General features: G+C 41.2%; 1 protein-coding gene across 1 annotated transcript in view; it reads left to right on the top strand.

Annotated features, from left to right (window-relative positions):
- The window catches only part of LOC147336918 (protein NLRC3-like), a 1,139,417-nt gene that overhangs the window by 104,395 nt on the left and 1,012,291 nt on the right, over positions 1-22,731 (top strand). Inside the window, exon 10 of the mRNA XM_086287106.1 lies at positions 12,439-12,612. Coding sequence (XP_086143232.1) covers positions 12,439-12,612 — 174 coding nt within the window. The remainder of the gene's footprint in view (positions 1-12,438; positions 12,613-22,731) is intronic.

The raw sequence follows: 22,731 nt of genomic DNA, 5'->3' as shown, positions 1-22,731 counted from the left end.
GGAAGTCCCGGAGGACATCGTTAACTAGTCTTGAAACATTGCGGTAGCTAGGGCTGGGCGATATGGCCTAAAATCAATATCATGATAAATTGAGCAGTTAACCTCGATAACGATAAATGGACGATAACCACCCCAAGTGCCAAAAAAACAAACGGTTTTTTTTTTGTTTTTTTTTTCATTTGATGGGGCTGTGGCAGGCAGCATAGTTCCTCCAGTTATTTTCATAATATTATTCCCCCTAGACCACTTTAAAGGACTATAAAATGTCACTGAAAATAAATGAAGACAATAGTAGTAAGTACTTTTAGTGGTTAAGATTTATTAACTGAACAAGTGTAAGTGTAGGATACAATATGTAACCATGCTCTCTAAAAAATGTATATCCCTTGTAAACAAAATAGTTTAATAATAAATATTATTTATTAAGAGGTTGGTTGTGTTACCTTGACTTGACGCAACAGTCTTTTTGCAGAGTTTACATTTAACAATTTTTTGATCAATATCATCCTTGTTGAATCCAAAATGTTGCCAAACGATTGATGATGCATTTCTTTTGTTAACAAGCGTCTCCTCTTCCTCCTCCACCAGCTCTACCTCCGTCGCTGCTGCTTCAACATTTAAATCGTCCTCCATTTGTTCACCCGTGTCTCGTCTTGTTACAGGTAGTAGAGTCATGTCACTCCACCCCGTCAAGTCTGTAACGTAGCACAGCGTCTTAAAGGGACATGAACATCGCCAACCTGCACATGCCTTTCCTTTTTTTTTTAAAATACCGAATTTACCGACATGGGCAAAATGACATCGATGAGAGTCATAAATTTCGGTAATGATAAATTTTTGATATATCGCCCAGGCCTAGCGGGAGCATTAGTTAACCCAGGCGGCATGACCAAATACTCGTAGTCCCCCAATGGCATGTTTAAAACGGTCTTCCACTTGTCTCCCTGATTGATCTGGAAAAAGTTGTAAGCGTTGCGGATGTGGGGTTTTGTAAACCCAGTGGCACTGTGAAATGGCCTGAAAGCAGAGCTAATGAGGTAATAGGTACTTATTCTTGATGGTAATATCACTGAGGCCCCTGAAGTAAATGCATGGCCAGAGAGAGCCATCCTTTTTCCCCACAAAAAAGAAGTTCCAACTTGAGATGACAATCGTTGGATTATGCCTGCACCGAGGGATTCCTTAATGTACTTTTCCATAGCCGCACACTCAGGTCTAGACAGGTTATACAGCCAGCTAGAAGGCCGGGTGGAGCCAGAGAGTAGTTCTATGGTGCTGTCCTGTGGTTTGTGAGGTGGCAGTGAAAGCGCTTTACTTTTGCTAAATACTTCCTGAAGATCATGACATTTGGTGGGCACAGAGGAGAGATCTAAAACAGTCTCAGTGTTGGTTGATGGTTCCACAGGTTCCGGTGGACGGGCGGAAACAAGGCAATTTGAATGACAGAACAGACTCTAACTGATTACCCTCTGACCTGACCAGTCTAAGTGGGGGTTATGTAATTCTAGCCAAGGAAAGCCGAGTATGAGTGGTTTGTGAGGTGCATGAAAAGAAAAAAAGGTAAGTGTTTTCTTGTGATTGCCAGGGGTGACAGGCTCTGTGCGCTGAGTTATGTGAGGGGACACTCGGTTATTTAATGGCGCATAGAGGGATGCTTAACTGTCTCGCTAACTCAGACTCCATGAGGTTCTGATTGAACAAGAGCCTGAAAGGTCTGGTTAACTAGAACAGAGAGTTGGAGTTGCAATCTGGGTTTTTTTGTTTGTGTGAGTATCCTCCACCCTTATCCCTGAACTTTCCAGTGGGCAGACCCTGGTGTGGAATCGAAAACAGACAGGTTCATCACGAGAAGCAAGCTGATCTTTCATGGTTTGATTTAATGACTGAAAAACATACAGCGGACGGTGGTTAGCACTGTTGTCGCACAGCAAGAAGGTCCTGAGCAAAAGTCTTTACAAACTCAACCAGGAAATCATCATGCGAGCAGAAAGAAAGAGGATGAGCAGATAGGTAAGCAAGAGAAACCCGCCAGCGTCCCAGGTTTCCAGAGAAGGTTCAGGTTCTAGGTACCTGAAATGGGATGTAATTCAATTCAATTTTATTTATATAGCGCCAAATCACAACAGTCGCCTCAATGCGCTTTATAATGTACAGTAGATCGTACAGTAATAGATACAGAGAAAAACCCAACAATCATATGACCCCCTATGAGCAAACACTTTGGCGACAGTGGGAAGGAAAAACTCCCTTTTAACAGGAAGAAATGTTTGGTGTCAAAGCACAGATCCATCCAGTCTCTGTATTTCAGCTTATTTCCTTTATACACACATTTAACAGGAACAGTTTCAGACAGCTAGTGTTTACCTGACATTACCTGCGTACCTCACAGTTTGCAGGTAATGGGCATAATAATTACTGAACAGAGACATCCTGCTGTGAACTTTGTTGCTGTGGATCTAAAATGTAAAAATACATCTGAGAAGATTTCTAATCATGATTTTATGAGCCCCCAAAGTTTGATTCTGTTCATCTGGACGTAGCGCTCTCAGCGGGAGAAACATTTTGTCACTCATCAAGATGACTTCTTCAGGCTCAGCTGACTGCAGCTTTCCCCAATCTTATAAAGAGTACATCTGCATAATGACTCAAACCTAATGGTCAAGGAACTGACCTCCCAGCCTTATTGTTCCTTCAGTGGGCTGGTTTCAGTCATTATGCAAATGTACTTTTTATAGGGTTGGAAACCAGAAGTCCGCTGAGACTGACGAAGTCACCTGGATGAGTGACGAAATGTTTCTCCCACTGAAAGCGCTACGTCCAGATGAACAGAATCAACTTTTGGGATTTACTAACCTGGATGATTGAGCATGGATCAAGACGGGTTTTTATGAGGTATACAGTTTCTTATAATTTCTAAACCAGAAGGTTGAGGAGATGGAGCTCATGATAACTGGCTACTGCCCTTCAGCGTGCTTTATGAAATCATCCAATCAAAATAAAGTTGGCCTTTAGGGAGAGCGGGGCTTTAAAGGGGAATGAGCCAAAGCAGCTTTTAGACAGAAAATGAAATGAGAGTCCAGGATGTGATACATTATTTATAACTACATTTACAGTAATCACACATATTAGAATTAATAAAGTGACCAGCAGTACTGTAGTAACTGTAATACTGCAGTACTCACAGGCCTGTGCCAGCAGACACTGAACTACTGTCACTAAATCAACCTGGTCTTCACTGGTTTCCATTTACATACATTGGAATAATTGTGTTTAATTTGAAATATTTTTCTTCTGTTACACTTAAATTCTTGAACATTTTTTATTTAATTGTGCATTGTAGTGTACTCATTTGTACACATTTGATTACTTAGATTCAACATATAAAGAGATTTTATTTGATAATAAATATTATTGTTTTGTTGTTCTTGTTATTTTTTTCAGGCTGAGCAGCTGTAACCTGTCAGAGAAAGTCTGTACAGATTTGTTGTCAGTGGTCAGCTCCCAGTCCTGTAGTCTGAGAGAGCTGGACTTGAGTACCGACAGCCTGAAGGCTTCAGCAGTAAAGCTTCTGTCTGCTGCAGTGGAGAGTCCACACGCCAAACTGAATATTCTGAGGTCTGACCGATTTGTATTCTTTTTTCTTTTGTTTGTTTGTTTTGTTTTGTTTTTAACTGAGAAAATAAATCCAGCAATTTAAACAGTAGAGGTAAACTTGATCAATTTACTGTTGTTTCGTACCACATCTGCTCAGCATAAAACAACAAGGATTCTTAAAATATAAGATTAGTTATTGCACCCTGATTACACTTTAACATCAGTCTTTGTTCATGTTTTCATTTTCAGACTCAACGTCTGTGAACTTCTAGCGGAAAACTGTGAAGCTGTGTCCTCAATGCTCAGCTCTCAGTCCTCTACTCTGACAGAGCTGGACCTGAGTATCAAAAATGTGCAGGATTCAGGAGTGAAGATTCTGTCTGCTGGACTACAAAGTTTAAACTGTAAACTAAATACTCTGAGGTCAGATCAATTGACATTTTGTTTTTTTTAAATGAACCAATTAAACATTTTATTCAAGGCTTCCGGTTCCGGCGCTCGTGGGGATGGACACCTAGTACGAGAGCTCTCGACTGAAACTTATTAAAACTGCCCCAAGTAAATTAATACACTATCTAAGTGCAACAGGCCCCCCTCCTTGCAGCTACCACGAGCTCCTTCTATGGGCATGCACACTTCCTGTCACACACACACAGCCCCAACCTTTTTTCCTCCAACACAGAGAGTTTCTCTACTCTTCTCTTTTTTAAAAAAATATAAAACCACACACTCTTTACCCAATCGTCACACACTCATTGCATTAAATCATTTTCACAAACACACGCTTTATTTAATCGGCGCTTTACACAGCCGTTTAAATAATTTCACAGTTTATTTATATACACAGGCCTGTATCTCTCATGACAAACACAAGACACCAGATGCCAGAACTAGTTATTTAACGGTTCCTTAACACTTCAATGGAACCCTTTTGTACCGGTACACCTAGATTTTCGACTAATTTAAAAGCCCTATAGCCCAGGCCACGCCTTGCTGATCAATTAAACGCTACGGGAACGCCCTCCCGAGAGTCGCTCAGATTTCTAGAGACTAAATTAATTTAAAACCGCTTCCCGCAGCTGAGAGAGGAGCTCCACATCTGGCGCTAGTGTCAAACCCACGCCTTTTGCTTTACTTAAAGCTCACAAGCCAGCCACGTTGAATGGTCACGGCCGGGTCTCACCCTCCACCCAAACAGCACAGTAAAAAGTGATGCTTGACCACTTAGTCTTTTCGGGTGCCTGAATTCCCTGCGGAGACCATCCGGGCTACTGGAACGCCGCCAGAAGTAACAGTGCGTCCACTGATTACCCGTCGCTGCCACACGAAGGCGCCTGCGCTCTTCGGAGCCACACGCTCCGGAACTTTTAGTTTATATTTAAAAGCGTCCCTGGGGACCTTCAGTCCCTCAGTTTTTAATTACCTGACGCCCGAAACCTCGTTTCTCCCACCCAAAATATCCGAATTTACCTAACCTTAACCCTGCTTGGCATCTTAACTCCACAAAACACATAAAGCACACAAACCAAGCCAAACTACCACAATGCAACACAGAAAAACAGAAAAACCCCCCAAATAAACAGCAATAACTTTTGTGAGAATTTTATCAAACTGTTACTCCTAATTATCCTAATTAAATAAAATCACTCTGGACAGAACTCAGCAGGAGGCCCCCTGAGTGAACATTCAATTCAATTTTGTTTTACTTCCAATTTAGTACCTTTGGATAAAAAATTCAACAGGTGGTACTGACCTTTTTATGCCGCGGTTCTGTCACTCAGTGGCTCTCCTGTCTGGGTTCCCCCTCCTGGGGCTCAGCTCACTGCGCGTCCTTCTTTCCCTCCAAACCGGGTTTCGAGCACCAAAAATGTAGAAGTTCTTTTTATTTGGAAGGAAAAATAAGCACAGACCAGAGTCCCAGAAGTGTCCGAAAAGTGATTTATTACACACAAGATTGTACAGGTGTGGGAAGAAGCTCTTCCTCGTTTGCACAAAAGACAGAACGTTTTATAGCCATGTATGACGTCAGAAGACCACAGAAGAATTCCCCTATCTTCCCTTTATCTCCTTCTATGGCTAAGAACAACAACATTTTCCAGATGTTTCCACTCCTGCTTTCTGGGAATTTAACCAATAGTGTGTTCATGAGTGTGTATTTTGTGAGAGTGTCAGATTCCGGCCAACAAACGGTCAGTGTCCTTATCTGACTCTGCTAGGGCCGTCTGGATCCACAGCTAAGCTGGTGGTTTTACTAACTAATAGAGTATTGTATCTAGACTTCTGTTATAGCAGATTTACTAAATGATAAATGATACATGCTAATATGGATGATAAACTGATGCAGACTAATGAAGTAATAATGAAATAATGACCGTGCTTTATGAATGACATCACAGTGAAAATAAAATAACATGTTTTTCTTGACAACATAAAGAGGAAAAAGGGGTTTAAATGATGTCCAGAAAGAACAAAATAGCTAAGAAGTTAACGTTTGAAAACGTGGAAGATGGCAATGTGCAGCTAACAGAAGGGGCTAACGTTAGCCCCTATAGGGCTAGCCGAGGCCACTCTCCCACTCCTAGCCGCGAGGATTCTGGGACAGAAGATGAGGTTGACCCAGCAAGTTTGACGCTGATACTGAAAGAACTGAGAGGCGTTGGGAAAGAGGTGAAAGAATTTCGAAAAGACACGAAAGCGCAACTGCTGGAAATAAGGGGTGAGTTGGATAAAGCCAATGCGCGGCTTAATGATGTGGAAACCAGGGTTGCAGAACACAAAGATAAGCTCCAGAACACAGACGAGATTTTGTCTGAGATACTAACAATGCAATTCAATGTTATTTATATAGCGCCAAATCACAACAAAAGTCACCTCAAGGCACTTCATAGATACAGAGATAAACCCAACAATCACATGACCCCCTATGAACAAGCACTTTGGCGACAGTGGGAAGGAAAAACTCCCTTTTAACAGGAAGAAACCTCTGGCAGAACCAGGCTCAGGGAGGGGCGGGGCCATTTGCTGTGATTGGTTGGAGTGAGAGAAGGAAGACAGGATAAAGACATGCTGTGGAAGAGAGACAGAGGTTAATAACACATATGATTCAATGCAGAGAGGTCTGTTAATACATAGTGAGTGAGAAAGGTGACTGGAAAGGAAAAACTCAATGCATCATGGGAATCCCCGGCAGCCTACGTCTATTGCAGCATAACTAAGGGAGGATTCAGGGTCACCTGGTCCAGCCCTAACTATATGCTTTAGCAAAAAGGAAAGTTTGAAGCTGATCTTCAAAGTAGAGAGGGTGTCTGTCTCCTGAACTCAAACTGGGAGCTGCTGCCACACCCAGTCCAACATAGCCAGGCTTTCTTTGCTGCTTTGACAAAACCTCAAATCCCAGTCAGAGATGATGAGCATCATCACAGTGATGATCATTTCTCTATTAACCCAGGCTTTCTGCTTCAGGATCTGTGCACGCTCAGAGAACAAGGAGACCTTTAAACATAATTTCACTAAATGGATGGATTGAGCTCAGCCTACAGATGAACTGGTGCCAGAGATCATAAAGAACATCAAACAAATTCAACACTTTTAATGGAAATATGAGATTAATCTTGAAAGTAGAGATAGTGTCTGTCCCCTGAATCCAAACTGGAAGCTGGTTCCACAGAAGAGGGGCCTGAAAACTGAAGGCTCTGCCTCCCATTCTACTTTTAAATACTCTAGGAACAACAAGTAGGCCTGCAGTGTGAGAGCGAAGTGCTCTAATGGGGTGATATGGTACTACAAGGTCATTAAGATAAGATTGGGCCTGATTATTTAAGATCTTGTATGTGAGGAGCAGGATTTTGAATTCAATTCTGGATTTAACAGGAAGCCAATGAAGGGAAGCCAATACAGGAGAAATCTGCTCTCTCTTTCTAGTCCCTGTCAGGACTCTTGCTGCAGCATTTTGGATTAACTGAAGGCTTTTCAGGGAGTTTTTTGGACATCCTGATAATAACGAATTACAGTCGTCCAGCCTGGAAGTAATAAATGCATGAACTAGTTTTTCAGCGTCACTCTGAGACAGGATATTTCTAACTTTAGAGATGTTGCGCAAATGGAAGAAAGCATGCAGGAAAAGTTTCAAACAAAACTAACATCACTGGAGGCTTACTCGAGGAGGGAGTCGCTCAGACTGTACAGGGTGCCGGAGGGAGAAGAATCGGGAGCTCCATCTATGGCCCACTTTGTGGAGAAGCTACTCCGGGAGAATCTCGCCATCCCACCATCAACACCGTTACAAATTCAGAGAGCACACAGAGCGTTATCATTACTCCCTCCGGACGGCTCCCAACCCAGATCGATCCTGGTAAAATTCCTGTGCTTCACGGTTAAAGAAGAAGTGCTGAGGCTTGCTTGGCAAAAGAAAGGTTTTATGCTGAATTCCAGCAAGATCAACCTCGACCACGATTACCCCCCTGAGATCATGGCTATGAGGAAGGAGTATGCAGAGGCACGAAAGGTCCTAAAAGAGAAGAATGTACGGTTTAGGACCCTCTACTCAGCGCGCCTTAAGGTTTTTTTCAAAGAAGGAGCGAAAACCTACAACACGGTGGAGGAGGCAACGGCTGACCTGGCGAGTCGGGGCCTGCCGGTAAAGGTGATTACACCACCGGCAACCCCCAGAGAAAAATTACAAAGATGCCCGCTGTGGCGGGGAGTTGGTGGTCGGCGTCCGCGTCAGCTGCGGGATATAGAGAGAAGCTGCAAGTATACAGACGTGAAGAGAACGAATTTAATGTTATGTATTAGCTATGGACAACATGGTGAAATATGGTTACTGTCGAGCTAAAATGGGTGGGGCTTCTCGTGCTGTGAGTGACGTCGCAGTGGAAAGCCCCCTAACTCAGGGGGTAATAAGGGGTTTCCCTTCAAGTTGTGAGGGTGTCAGTGGAAGTGCTCCACTGTCAGAAGCCAGCTTAGGAGCTTTCAAGCTCCAGTTATGTTCAAATGTTTTCAGTTCATTCCTAACTTTTTTCACTTGTTACTGTTTTAAGAGGGGGTTGCCTGCTGCTATTGAGTTTATGCGCTGTGGTAACTTAATATATCTTTATGGGAAGTGAGTCAGTGAAAGTAATCTCTTTTAATGTTAACGGGGTTCTGAACGTGATTAAGATGAATAAGATACTGTCCAAACTAAGGAAGGAGAAGGCCCAGATTGCATTACTTCAGGAGACACACATGAACCAAGTAGATCACTTGAGATTGAAAAGAAAGGGTTTTAAATATGTATTCTCCTCTTCCGTTAAGTCCAAACACAAGAGGGGTGTGGCTACACTTATCTCTGGTACACTTAACTATGAACATATCTAAGAACTCTGTGACGAGGAAGGCAGATTGGTTAGAATAACAGAATGGATAGAGGGGTCTGAAATCACAATTTTAAATGTTTATGCTCCCCCCGGGAGCGATTGGCTATTCTATAGGAATAGGTTTGATTTATTGGTGGATTCTCAGGGGATAGTTGTCTGTGGGGGGGTTTTAACTTTAGACTTGACCCTAAACTAGACTCCTCCTCCCCAACCAACCAGGTAACAGCACTTACTAGAAAAGTCAATTCCTATATGGTAGAGATGGGGATAATAGATGTATGGAGGGACCGCTACGCATCTACCAGAAATTTCACTCATTACTCTGGTTCCTTTAAAGTGTATGCAAGGCTGGACTACTTTTTTATGTTTAAAGTTGATAGGTTTAGGGTCAAAGACTGTGACATATTAACAAGAGATCTATCTGACCACAGTCCTATCTCTCTATCTTTGCAGGTGGCTAGGAAAAAATGTACCACACTGTGGAAATTGTTATCGCACCTTAATGATCCTGCCATAGTTTCCAAATTAAAGGTAGACATTAAAGAATTTCTAGATGTTAATGACACAGGAGAGGTATCTCCAGCTATTCTTTGGGATACGCTCAAAGCGGTAATGAGAGGTACATTAATTTCTATCGCCTCCCACTTAAAGAGAATCAAAGGGCAAAAATTAGCAGAACTACAGGCAAATTTAAAGTTGAAAGAATAGGAAGACATAAACACCGCAAATCCTACTCTGAAGCAGGATATCATGAAAATACAGGATGAAATTAATGATATTTACACCCAGGAGGCCCAAAATAACTTAATTTTTTTGAGGCAAAAATACTATGAGACAGGAGGGAAATCTGCAAAATATCTGGCAAATAAATTACGCAAACAACTAGAGGAAAGTACGATATACCAAATCAAGGACCCCAAGACTAATATTCTGGAATCAAAATTAGAAGACATTCAGAAATGTTTTGAGACCTCCTTTAGGGAGCTGTACTCACAGCCCAATGCTACGGAGGAGAATTGTACTGATGCCTTTCTTAGCTCTCTAGAATTACCTTCACTCCCGTCTCTCAAAAATGAGCTTCTAACACATCCCATTTTAGTGGAAGAAATTAATGCTTTTTCCAGATTAAAACCAGGTAAGGCAGTTGGGCCGGACGGGTTCAGTTCTCAGTGGTATCGCACCCTGAGGGCAGATCTAGTCCCCACATTGCTGAAGTCATTTAACTACATCCTACAGGAGGGAGAAATCCCACCCTCCTGGAGGGAGGCAACTATTTCAATTATCCCAAAAGAGGGGAAAGATAAACGAGAATGTGGAAACTATCGACCAATCAGTGTCCTTAACTTGGATGACAAACTATTTACTTCTATTCTTGCTCGTAGACTGGAGAAGTTTTTACCTGACCTCATCAATTTAGATCAGACTGGTTTCATTCACTATAGACAAACAACTGACAACATTAGGAGAATATTACACATCTCTGCTCAAATACAAAAGAACAAAACTCAATCAATAATAGGAAGCTTGGACACTGAGAAAGCCTTCGACTCGGTCAGATGGGTATTTCTGTATAAGGTTCTGGGGAAGTTTGGCTTTCACGACAAGTTTATTAGAGTAATCCAAGGTCTGTATGCTCGACCCTCAGCCCGTATTAAGGTGAATGGTGATCTCTCCAAGCCCTTTGCTCTGGAACGTGGCTGTAGGCAGGGTTGTGCAATCTCGCCACTTCTCTGATTTATTCATAGAAACATTTGGCCAAACGATTAGACAAAATCATAGCATTAGGGGTGTTGCATTGTCAGGAGTTGAACATAAAGTGGTAATGTTCGCCGATGATGTACTGGTCTGCCTGGAGGAGCCAGAGAGGTCTTTTAGTGAGTTGATGTCTACTTTAAGTGATTTGGGGAAGTTATCTGGTTATAAGGTCAATATTTCAAAAACACAGGTGATGACTTTAAATTATACAGCTTCTGTAGCTTTACGTAGGAAATTTAAAGTAAATTGGGATAATGAGAAAATTAAGTACCTGGGAATATATTTGACTGCGGACCTCTCGGGGCTCTTTCAGGCAAACTACGAGCCAATATCTGCAAGTATAAAAGCTGATCTGCACAGATGGAATCTGGTCCCCTTCATGAGTCTCAGCTCCCAGGTAACTTTTAAAGCATGGATATCCTATGGCCTTACAACATTCCTCTCTCTTACTCATAGAAATATTGTGCTCAGATTTGAGACCTTACAGGACAACCTGACAAAATACAACTTTCATAGATACTTACAGCTGAGATCATATATTGATCATGAATGCCAACTTCAATGATGCTGAGTCGCATTTTTTCCTCATCCTGAAAAATGCCACAACCATGACCCCTACTAAATCTATTTCTAAACTATACAAAGCCCTCTCTAGTGCCAGCAAGGATAATACTTTATACACTAAGGATAAATGGGAAAGGGAATCAGGGATTGCTATTTCTGTGGGGGAGTGGGAAAATGTTTTGTACTGCCAGTGGTCCACGTCCAGTTCTATGAGCTGGAAGGAACATGGCTGGAAGAATATTATTAGGTACTTCAAGACTCCATATCAGGAGAGGTACAAAGGGGCTTATATGCAATGCTGGAGACAATGCGGCTCGACTGTTGCTAACCATTTTCATGTCTTTTGGGACTGTCCCAAGTTAAAAAACGTTCAGGTCTCCTTAAGTGCAGTCTTTAACGTTCAAATACCTTTAGATTTTAAGGTTTTATACATGGGTTTGGTCCCCTTTCTGGAATGTAGGAGTGAGATTAAGTTGGTGCAATTACTCTTGGTGGCAAGTAAAAAAACAATTACTAGAAGATGGTTAAGCCCAGCCCAGCCTACCCTAGACGACTGGTTTGGGATCATTTTAGAGATATTTAGGATGGAAAAACTTACATATCTGTTAAGAAATCAAAAAGCCAAATTCTACCAAATTTGGAACAATTGGATCCAATTCATCACCCCCACGAGGGCTGACTTCACTTGATCTCACTATTACTTGGTTGTTTTTTGTTTGATTTTTTTTACATTTACTTCTATTACTATTGCTTGTTTATTTACTTATTTGTTCACAATGATTGCAGCATGGGCACCCCTCCCAGTTTGTGTTTATAGTTCCATGTAATGTGTTCTATATATCTCCTTCGGGAGAGCATGCGAGCAACTGTCCTAGTAATAGCTAGTGGAGGTTAATATGCACCCGCTGATCACTTTGTTTATCATTTGCTCTCCTGGACTTAATCTAAAACCTGGAAGGACTTTGTTCCCATGTTATTCATATACTGCTATGCAGATGGTTTTTTCTTGTCCAATCCAAATAAAGATATAATTAAAAAAAAACATTTTATTCAAGTTCATCCATATGATGTTGTATCTTAGTATGTTAAGGTTTCATCAAAAATAAAAAGATGGCATGTAATATAATAACAAACTTTACATAAGTATTATAGATTATCTTTTGTTTTTCAGACTGGGTGGCTGTAACCTGTCAGAGAGAAGCTGTGAAGCTCTGTGCTCAGTCCTCAGCTCCCAGTCCTCCAGTCTGAGAGAGCTGGACCTGAGTAACTCTGACCTGCAGGATTCAGGAGTGAAGCTTCTGTCTGCTGGACTAAAGAGTTCACAGTGTGCAGTGGAAACTCTCAGGTCAGGATTCAAACGTTAACACATATGATCATTTAAAATGTGAATTATATTATTGATTGACTTATCTATAGAGCTTTTAGCTAAACTTATATTTATATTTGAGTGGATTATTAGACTCTGAATTACTGTGTAAAATTTGTCACAGTCATACGATTTTGTTTATTTTTTATTTTTAATTCATGTACTGGCCATTTTACATAAATTTGGCTAATCTTCTACAATATATACATTTGATTTCGTTAGGAACAAAATGTTCAAATTACATATTTTGCTGGATATTGGGTATTAATGAAATTATTATGTCTTTAATGACACCACATTTCCATATGTAGGAGGTTACTGGTGGTATTGTTTCAGTGTCTGAGTTTTCCTTGCAAAGAAACATCTGGAATTTAACAATACATATTTTAAAGCTGTTTTCTCCAAAGGGATTTGTATTAGTGATGGTAAATTTGATTCTTTTTACCGAATCGAGTTTAAATGAGTCACTCACCAAAATGAATCGGGTTTTTTAAGTCATTTGAGTCTCTGAGTCAGTTGCCCAGAGAGTGCCAAAAATGTACTTTTTCTCTCAAACTTAATTTGTTTTTATTTTCATGTAAATCCTACTGCTACGATGAGTGACTGAAAAATAAAAACAACTATTTTATAGAGCAAAAAAGAATAAGATTTCTAAATTGGACATTTATTTTTGTTTATGTTATTAGTATTTCCTCTTTATCATCTTTGCACAAAAACAAAGTGTAGACTGAATGTTATATTGCATCAGTCAGACTATCAGGCTTCATCTCAGATGAAGGAGTGACTCTTCCGTGGTAACAAACTGTGAGTTTCAGCAGCTGAGAGGCAGGAGGGAAGGGTGAGTGAGTGGTCTTGATGCATTCTCAGTCTAGACTAGACTAGAAAGAGGGGCGCTGCTCTTGTGGCGAGCAGCAGGTTGTCTCTCTCTGTCAGTGTTTTAACTTATTTTATTTCATTCTTTTATTCCTTTATATATATATTTTTTTGCCTGAGGAAATTCTATAGCATCGGCTTGTGCTTTGTGGAACTTCTTTTAACGAAGATGGGTTTTTTATTTCGCATGATTTTATTGGCAATCCTGACGGTTGTTTGGAGTCATTCCTTTACCATCAATAATCCTGGCTAATGTGCAGTCTCTGAGGAGTAAATTGGATGAACTGCATTTGAATGTCGCACACTTGCGTGGCTACAGGGATACATGTCTAATGGCATTCACAGAGACTTGGCTCAAGGACTCTGACCCTGATTGTTCTCTGGAACTAAATGGCTTCGGGTTTCCCATACGTTTGGATCGAGACCCCGGAGCTACCCAGAAATCTCAAGGAGGAGTGTGTTTGTATATAAATCAGAAATGGTGTAAAAATGTGACCGTTCGTAGACAAGTGTGTCTGCCTGACATTGAGCTCCTCTCTGTGTCTTTGAGGCCGTTTTATCTGCCGAGGGAATTCCCACAGATCAACGTCACCATTGTTTACATCCACCCTAAAGCGAATCCTAAGAATGCGACTGACACCATCTCCATTTTTTTCCTAATAACAAACCATGGTCTTCAAAAGGTCTTATGAGGCTGATTCATGAAAGGAAAAAAGCTTTTATTGAAGGGAATATCTTGAAAGTTAGAGAAATTAGGAAGGAGATCAGATCAGAAATTAAAAAAGCCAAAGTAAAATACAAGGATAAGGTAGAGGCGGAGATGGGTAGCAATAACTTAAGGGTGGCCTGGGCAGGCATGAAACACATGACTGGTCACTGTTACAGTGACTGTAATAAGATAAGTCTTCCTGGTTTTAGTTCAGACTCTCAGTTAGCAAGTAGAGAAGCTTATAGACCCTCTACAATTTGCATACAGGCCTCGTAGACGTGTTGATGATGCAGTGGTCACTCTGTTGAACTTCCTTTATCGCCATCTTGATGGCGCCAAAGCTCATGCTCAGCTCTTATTTATTGATTTTTCTTCAGCTTTTAATACTATCCAGCCACATCTTTTAGCTGATAAACTTCTTAACCAGTTTACACTTGATCTTAATCTCGTTGGTTGGGTTTTAGACTTTTTAACTGACAGATCTCAGTGTGTGAGAGTGAACGGCTGTTTTTCCAAACAGCTGAACTCTTCCACTGGCTCACCGCAAGGTTGTTGTCTCTCTCCTCTACTGTATATTTTGTACACTAATGACTGTCGCAGCACACAGGCCAACAGGCATTTCATTAAATACGCAGATGACACAGTCATTGTAAGCCTCCTTCATGGTGAAGAGGATTCCCATGGGCCTGTTGTGGATGAGTTTGTTTCGTGGTGTGATCAGTCCTTCTTAATGATCAGCACCTTGAAAACCAAGGACATGGTTATTGACTTCAGGGAGACATCCCCTCATCCTGCGCTAACAGTGGTAAATGTGCAGCCATTGAACTGGTGGACAGTTATAAGTATTTGGGGGTTGTTCTTGATAAAGCTCTGTGCTTTGAGTCACATCTTGCTGCTACAGTGAAAAAGGTTCAACAAAGACTTTTTAAGGAGGTTGAGAGGTTTCAATGTTTCATCTGCAATGATGACTCGTTTTTTATAAAAGTTTTATTGAATCTGTTTTAACTTTCTGTATCATTGCTTGGTACGGTAATATGTCTCTGAATAATAAGACCAGACTTAACAACCTGGTTAAAGTGGCTGGTAAGATTTCAGGGAGGTCTCAGGTCCAGCTTGTGGACTTTTATAACAGGCATGTGCTGAGGAAGGCGACCTCTGTCATGTTGTGTTCAGATCATCCTCTCTTTAATGATTTTCAACTGCTTCCATCAGGTCGTCGTTATAAAGTGCCTGCAGTGAAGACAAAGAGACATAGATTGTCTTTTGTACCTACTGCTATTATCATAGTTAATAACACTGAACCATATGTGTTGTTGCCATTGCACATTGTACTTTTTTGATGAAAAATCTAGGTTGTTTTCTCAGGCTTATATTATATTATATTATTTTGGAGTGTGTATGTGATGTGTTGGTTGCCTGTTTGTTTGTTTGTACGGACATCTACAACTATATGTAAAAATACAAAACAAAACAATTTTCAATTTGTTCTAGTTTATTGCACTTTTTGCTGTATATGTATATATGTATATGTAGTTACTATGGACTGAATGCATACATATTATAAAAATTTGGGCTATAACGGTTGTATTGATGTATAGCAACTTGAACTGCTCCCCAAAATGGCACTACAGCAGTGGTTCCCAAACTTTTTTTGCTGGGCCCCCCTTTGTTTTACACGAAAAACGTTCGCCTCCCCCCCGGCGCGTGAACAGCACACACACGCACTAACACATCCTCCAACCACACACGCCCATATTTTGCTCCATTGCGGTTTATTTCACACCTCAAACATTTAGTAAACAATTAAGCAAATACAAGTAATCTGCAATAAATTACAGGTAGTAAGAAAATAAACTACTAAATCTTTTACGCTACGTCCGCACCTACACTGGTATTTTTGAAAACGCAGCTGTTTCATCCAAACAGCGTTTCAAATCACCAAAAACTGAGATTTTTTTAAAACTCCTTTTTTGCGGACGAGGAATACAGAGTTCATCTGGCAACGTCAAAGGTTGCGCCTTTTTTCACGTCACGTTATTGTTTATGTGAGATGAATTGCAGAATGGCAGACAGAGACAAAATACTGTTACTCTGAGTATCTGCAGGTTTCACACGCAGTTACTGTCCCTCCATTTACAAAGGCGTCACGGGTAGTTGTTTTTTCTTCTTCTGTAATACTAATCAACATTGCATCAGTACATTTTCAAAAAATGCCTCTCTGTGCAAAATGGGTTCAAAAACATAAACAGCTGTGGGATCCTGTTTGTCTGTGATTTGAATCGAGGGAACAAATCGTGGCAGGATCAGCCTGATGTTATTTGTATCCCGCTGTAAATTTACTCTATAAAGAGCAAACATCTCCAAAATGTCAGGAGTAGTTAGTCACTACAACAAGTGTTTGTGAACTAAAAATTAAGAATGTGGGATCCTGTTTGTCCATGATTGGAAGAGCCCAGCGCTGCTCCCGACGCAGGGACCTACCTCAGCACCTGTGCAGGTGAAGCCAAAGGGCAGATTTGCTTCACCATATTTTCTAGTCTTTGGCTTAGAGTGAAGTTGGTTTGGAAACATATTCAGCGATGCTTCATCTCCTGCTTTGCGTTTCTGTGGGCGCCCCGTGCTAGCAGTGTCCAAGCGTTTTGTCCCCCCCCCTTTTCATACCGCGCCCCCCCTGCCATGGCTCTGCGCCCCCCCTAGGGGGCGGGCACCACAGTTTGGGAAGGTCTGCACTACAGCATGTAAAAATCTAAAGATAAGCTCTGGCAGACTTGGTTCTATGGTAGGTCTTAAAGGGTTTAACATCAAAGATTCAGTGGAGAGCTACTGTAACAGCTGAACAGAAAAACTCTTCCTCCCCTGGTGTGCTACTCTTCACAACCCGCAGGACTTTCACCCTCAAGAGATGGAAAAGGGGAACGAGGGCCGACGTCCAGGTGAAACTGAGAAGCTACCAGAGGCTAGCTTCTTGGCTGTGGGGAGAATCCTGGTGCCTGCGTCCACTTCCTCTCCTGACATTTAGTTAATATGTTACGCCGGTGACTGGGACCTGGGCTCTGTGGCTCAGAAGCAGTTTTTCTCACGGTGTGTCCGTCAAACGTTCACTGTTTTTATTGATAACAGCTATGTCTGCTCATCGATCATTGCTTCCCCCAGCTCTGGAGTCGCTGCCCTGCCCAGCAGGTCCACAGGTCTGCATTGTCTTTATTTCAAGTGCCGCTGCAGTCAGCTGTTGATTTTGCAGATCGACCGTCATCAACTCGGTTGGCCCCGCTTAACGTTCGCTCCATAACAAACAAATCATTTATTCTAAGCGATCTCTTTATTAAAGAGTCTCTAGATTTCATGTGTCTGACTGAGACGTGGCAGCAAAATAAGAATTATGTCCAATGTTCCCTCTAATGTTTCATGTGTCTGAGCGAACACACAAACTCCCTGAGCGGTCCCTTGGATCACGGGATCACGTTGTCATTAACGTGGCTTCACTCCACATCAACCAAAACACCGGTGTCGGCACATGAGGACGCTGTCATAGCCCGTCAGCGACATTGATTAGCTGCGTATATACGAATGTGAATCATTGGCTGGACTATGGGATAAGGCGGCATCGTTCTAAATACTGGAGCAGCCAGTCACTGACTAACACTGCAAAGCAGAATTGTTAACGTATTTATTTTAATTTCAATTCAGGTTAGATATCTTTTTGTGCGCAATGCAGATACTCTGTGTGCAGAGAGCGTGTCAGCGGATTGCGCCCGTGCGCAGCTTAGAGGGAACATTGATTATGTCCACTTGAATGAAATCTGCCCGGCTGGCTGCTCCGTCATCTGAACTCCGCGTCTTTTAGGACGTGGTGGAGGACTCGCTGTTGTTTACCAGGACAGATTCACATGCAGTCTGATGACCTCGGACTCCTTTTCTGCATTTGAGTCACAGATGATGGTCAGTTCTTTAAAAACCATTTATTGTATTTTATTCTACCTGATGGGGTCTTTCTAACTGAATTTAATGACCTTCTGACATCCATCATTTCATTGGAGAAGGTTGGGAGATTTGAGCCGTCATATTGATGAAGCATCCTGTAACACTGCTGCTGAGCTCATCACTGTCACTGAGTCTTTTAACTTTAGGCAGCATGTTTCTGGCCCCACACATACAAAGGGTCACACACTGGATCTTGTTTTCTCCCTGGGTTTAAATATACATGATGTATGTGTGGAGGATGTCCATGTGAGTGACCATAGCTGCATATTTTTTAACTTATTATTTTACTTGGATCCTTCATCTCCTAAACTGATGATCCAAAGGCGGATTATAAACCAAGATGCTGCTGGAAGGTTCTCTACCATGTTTGACCCTCGCATGGCTCGTAGTGACCTCGACTCACGTATTTTATCCTTTAATGATCAATGCAAGTTGTTGGAAAGCCCACTGATAACATGTTTACATGGCTAAAATGTTATGGCTCATTCATTGATAGTATTTTCGCCATAGAAATTGTTATGTCCTATATTGTTGAACCCACCATGTCTATGCTGATGCTCTTTGAACGCACCGCATACGTACTCGAGGCCATGCAGTGGCTGCTAGTCTGTGTTCTCAGTATTTTTATGTGTCAGTTCCAGTTTTAGAGCTCTAAAGTGCAGCTATCGTGTTAGGAATATGTTAGGAATAGACAGTAACACTGAGCACACTGAGGTCAAATCTTTATTTTACCACTCGCTGCATTCTTGATGTTCATGTTCTTCTCTTTCCCCTCACCCTGCAACCAGTCATGGTAGATGCTCCTCCTGGAGCCTGTTTTCACTGGGAGGATCTTTGTGTCAAAGGGAGATCTTCTTCCCACCATCACCAAGTGCTGCTCACACTGGTGGCGGTTACCTTACACTGTTAAACAGCTTCAGATGACTGTTGTTGTCTGCTGGGTATTGTCACTTATAAATAAAGTTACAATGGATGGATAGATGTTATTGTGACAAAGAGAAAACAACTGTTGACAGATAGATTGTTGTTTTGTGTGTCTGCAGTCTGTCAGGCTGTCTGATCACAGAGGAAGGCTGTACTTCTCTGGCCTCCGCTCTGACCTCCAACCCCTCCCATCTGAGAGAGCTGGACCTGAGCTACAATCATCCAGGTGACTCAGGAATGAAGCTGCTGTTGGCTGGACTGAAGGATCCAGGCTGGAGACTGGACACTCTCAGGTATGGAGAGAAAATCTGATAGAGGAGGAAGAGCTGGAAACATTTCCCGTGTCTTTCACTCACTTCCTGTTTGTTTCCTGCAGATGACACATGAACAATCACACATGCAGGAATATTTTCAGGGACAGACACACTAGTCTAGCTGGATAGTTCATGGATATTTATGTAGGGGTCTCCAAGGAATCTGTTTGCAGGAACATTTAGGTCACAGGTGTACCTGATATAGATGCCAGTGTACCTAATAAAGTGTCAGCTAACATTTGGAAATGGAAGCTTAAATAATGACAAACTGTACATTCACAGCTGAATTCACAATAAATTTGTTCTGAAGTGCACATTTTTCTGTTATTGTTCTCAAACAACAGAATGAGAATGAAATATTGATTCTAACAGGGCCCATAAACAGCATTAGCTTAGCAGCATTAGCTTATCAGAGTTTCTATCATGGTCACAGAAATCTTTAACAGAGAAAAGTGGCCTACTTAGCAATAACTGCTCAAGTTGTATAAAGAAAGGGAAAACAGTATTAGCATTAGCTGCTAATGGCAGCTTACTTAGCATAAACTCTTCACATCTTTATAATGCAAGGGAAAGGAGTCACTCATGGAAGCCTATTTAGCATTAACGTCTCACATCATTATAAAACAAGAGAAAAGGGTATTAGCATAAGCTACTAATGCTTATTCACCTCAAATTAGCTTTAGCTGCTAATGGTAGCCTACTTAGCATTAACTCCTCACTAATATAATGCTAATTCATATCAAATTAGCATTAGCTGCTCATATTGTTATAAGGAAAGAGAAAACAATATTAGCATTAGCTACTAATAGTTATTCAGCCCTAATTAGAATAAGCCTCTAAAAGCAGCCTACTTAGCATTAACTCCTCACATCGTTGTTACCCAACGGGAAAGAGTATTAGTATTAGCTACTATCATTTTTAATAAGTAAGAGAAAACAGTATTAGCAGTAGCGCATAATGCTAATTCACGTCAAAGTAGCATTAGTTAATAATGGCAGCCTACTTAGCATTAACTGCTCACTAATATAATGCTAATTCACATCAAATTAGCATTAGCTGCTCACATTGTTAAAAGGGAAAACAATAATAGCATTAGCTGCTAATAATTATTCACCTAATTAGAGTTAGCTCCTAATGGCAGCCTAGTTAGCATTAACTCCTGACATCGTTATAATGCAGGGGAAAAAGGTTACCATTATCGGATAATGCTAATTTACATCAAATTAACAATAGTTAATAATGGTAGACTTCGTATCACTAGCTGCTGTCATTCTTACAAAGCAAAGGAAAACAATATGAGCATTAGCTGCTAATGCTTTTTCATCTAAAATTAGCATTAGCAGCTAATGGCAGCCTACTTAGCATTAACTCCTCACTAATATAATGCTAATTCACGTCAAATTTGCATTAGCTGCTAGCATCAGCCTACCTAGCACTAGCTGTTCACATTGTTAAAAGGGAAGAGAAAACGATATTAGCATTAGCTACTAATAATTATTCACCCCTAATTAGAATTAGCAGCTAATGGCAGTATACTTAGCATTAACTCCTCACATTGTTATAATGTGAGGGAAAAGAATTAGCATTATCTAATAATGTTGACCTTGGCCCACTGGAAAAGTTCAGAACTAAAGATTTAGGAGTGTTTCTCGATAGCTCTTTCTCATTTGAGAAACAAACAAATTCTGTTATTAAAACCAGCTGTAAGGTTTATATTGTTGATTGTCATTTATACTTAGAAATATTTACTCATATATGCTTAGAGTTGTATAATCGATTGCATGATGATAGAGGTTTGATCCTCAGTAGTCTGTAAAGACTCTGTATGCCTTCCAGAGTGCTCTGGCATGCACACACCACTTGGGGCCATGAGAGAGGTCGTACCCTCTCTTACTGATTTATGGTGTAGGACAGGGGTCTCAAACTCAATTTAGCTGGGGGCCGCTGCAGGCAGAGTCTGGGTGAGGCTGGGCCGCATTAGGTTTTCCACAAGAAAGGCATGGTTAAAAAATTCCAATCTTCTCAAATCTCTTTATTTTTATTTTTTAACACAAAATATGAAAAATAAATAAACAAATTAAGAATTAATAAGAAAATAAATCAATCTGTAATACATAAATAAAATAATAATAAGATGTTTTTAGTCAGTGAACTTGTGTGTATCTTTCAGGCTTCTATATCTGCTGTGTTTAGATTGAAATGTCTGTATTCAGAATCAGAATCAGAATCAGAATGGGTTTATTGCCAGATGTTGAGGTTTACAACATTAGGAAATTGCTGCGGTGCTTCAGTGCAAACAATAAGAATTAAAGTGCTATGTAGAAAGAAAGATATGTGCATGAGATATATACACGAGAATAAGAATTATGAGTGCTACGTAGAAAGATATATAACAGTTCTATAACCTTCTTCTGAACATGAATGGAACACTGTAGAAAATGAACTGTTCTTCTGAACATGGCTTCTCTTGCCTACTCCTTGCTGCTAGAGACCTGGCAGCGTTTCCTCTCGCATAGCCGAGCCAGATTTGGCCTGAGGGAGGAAGCAGTTGCGACCCTCAGTATGTCTTGAAGATGATCATCCGTAAGTCTGGACCTGTACTTGGACTTATTGAAGTTCAAAGTGGAGAAGAGCTTTTGGCACAAGTATGTGCTACCAAAAAGGCACATGGTCCGCTTGAACATTCGGGAAAGCCGAGGGAAACTAGGGCTCAAGTCTCTCAAAAATTGTCCAAGCTTGTCTGCTTTTCCACTCACCTCCCTGAACTTTGCTTTGAGTTCAGAGTTGCACTGCAGCTCAATGAGCTCCATTTGAAGCACAGAAGGGGCATCTTGCACATCAAAGGAGAAGGGGTCCGCAAAAATGTGAAAGGTGGCTCTGTGTGTCTTGAAGTCAGCAAATCTGTGATCAAATTCCTCCTGTAGCCTCAAAATGACATCAACATACTCGTCAGCACTGAATGGTGTGCCTGCATCCACGAGTGCCTTGCATGCTGGGAAATGGCAAAGGTTTGTCTGAGAGAGCTGAGCTTTCCAGAGCGCCAGTTTTGTGGAGAATGCTCTCACGTTGTCATAGGCAGCACTGACAAGTTGCCCCTGGCCTTGTAACGTCTTGTTCAGTACATTAAGCTCATGTGTCATATCAACAAGAAAAGCTGAGTCCATGAGCCATTTGGGATCAGTTAGCACAGGAACACTAACTCCATCCTTCTCCATGAAGGCTTCACTTCTGCTCTCAACTCAAAAAGTCTCTTTAATACATTTCCCCTGCTGAGCCAACGTACCTCAGTGAAGTCGA

Source organism: Aulonocara sp. 'chitande type north' Nkhata Bay, linkage group LG3 (assembly GCF_057382095.1).
Source record: "Aulonocara sp. 'chitande type north' Nkhata Bay isolate Kocher_YH1m ecotype deep benthic linkage group LG3, A_spYH_male_GT1.1, whole genome shotgun sequence".
NCBI classification, from domain to species: Eukaryota; Metazoa; Chordata; class Actinopteri; order Cichliformes; family Cichlidae; genus Aulonocara; species Aulonocara sp. 'chitande type north' Nkhata Bay.
The sequence above is the reverse complement of the archived record's forward strand: the minus strand, read 5'-3'. Positions and strand labels throughout refer to the sequence as shown.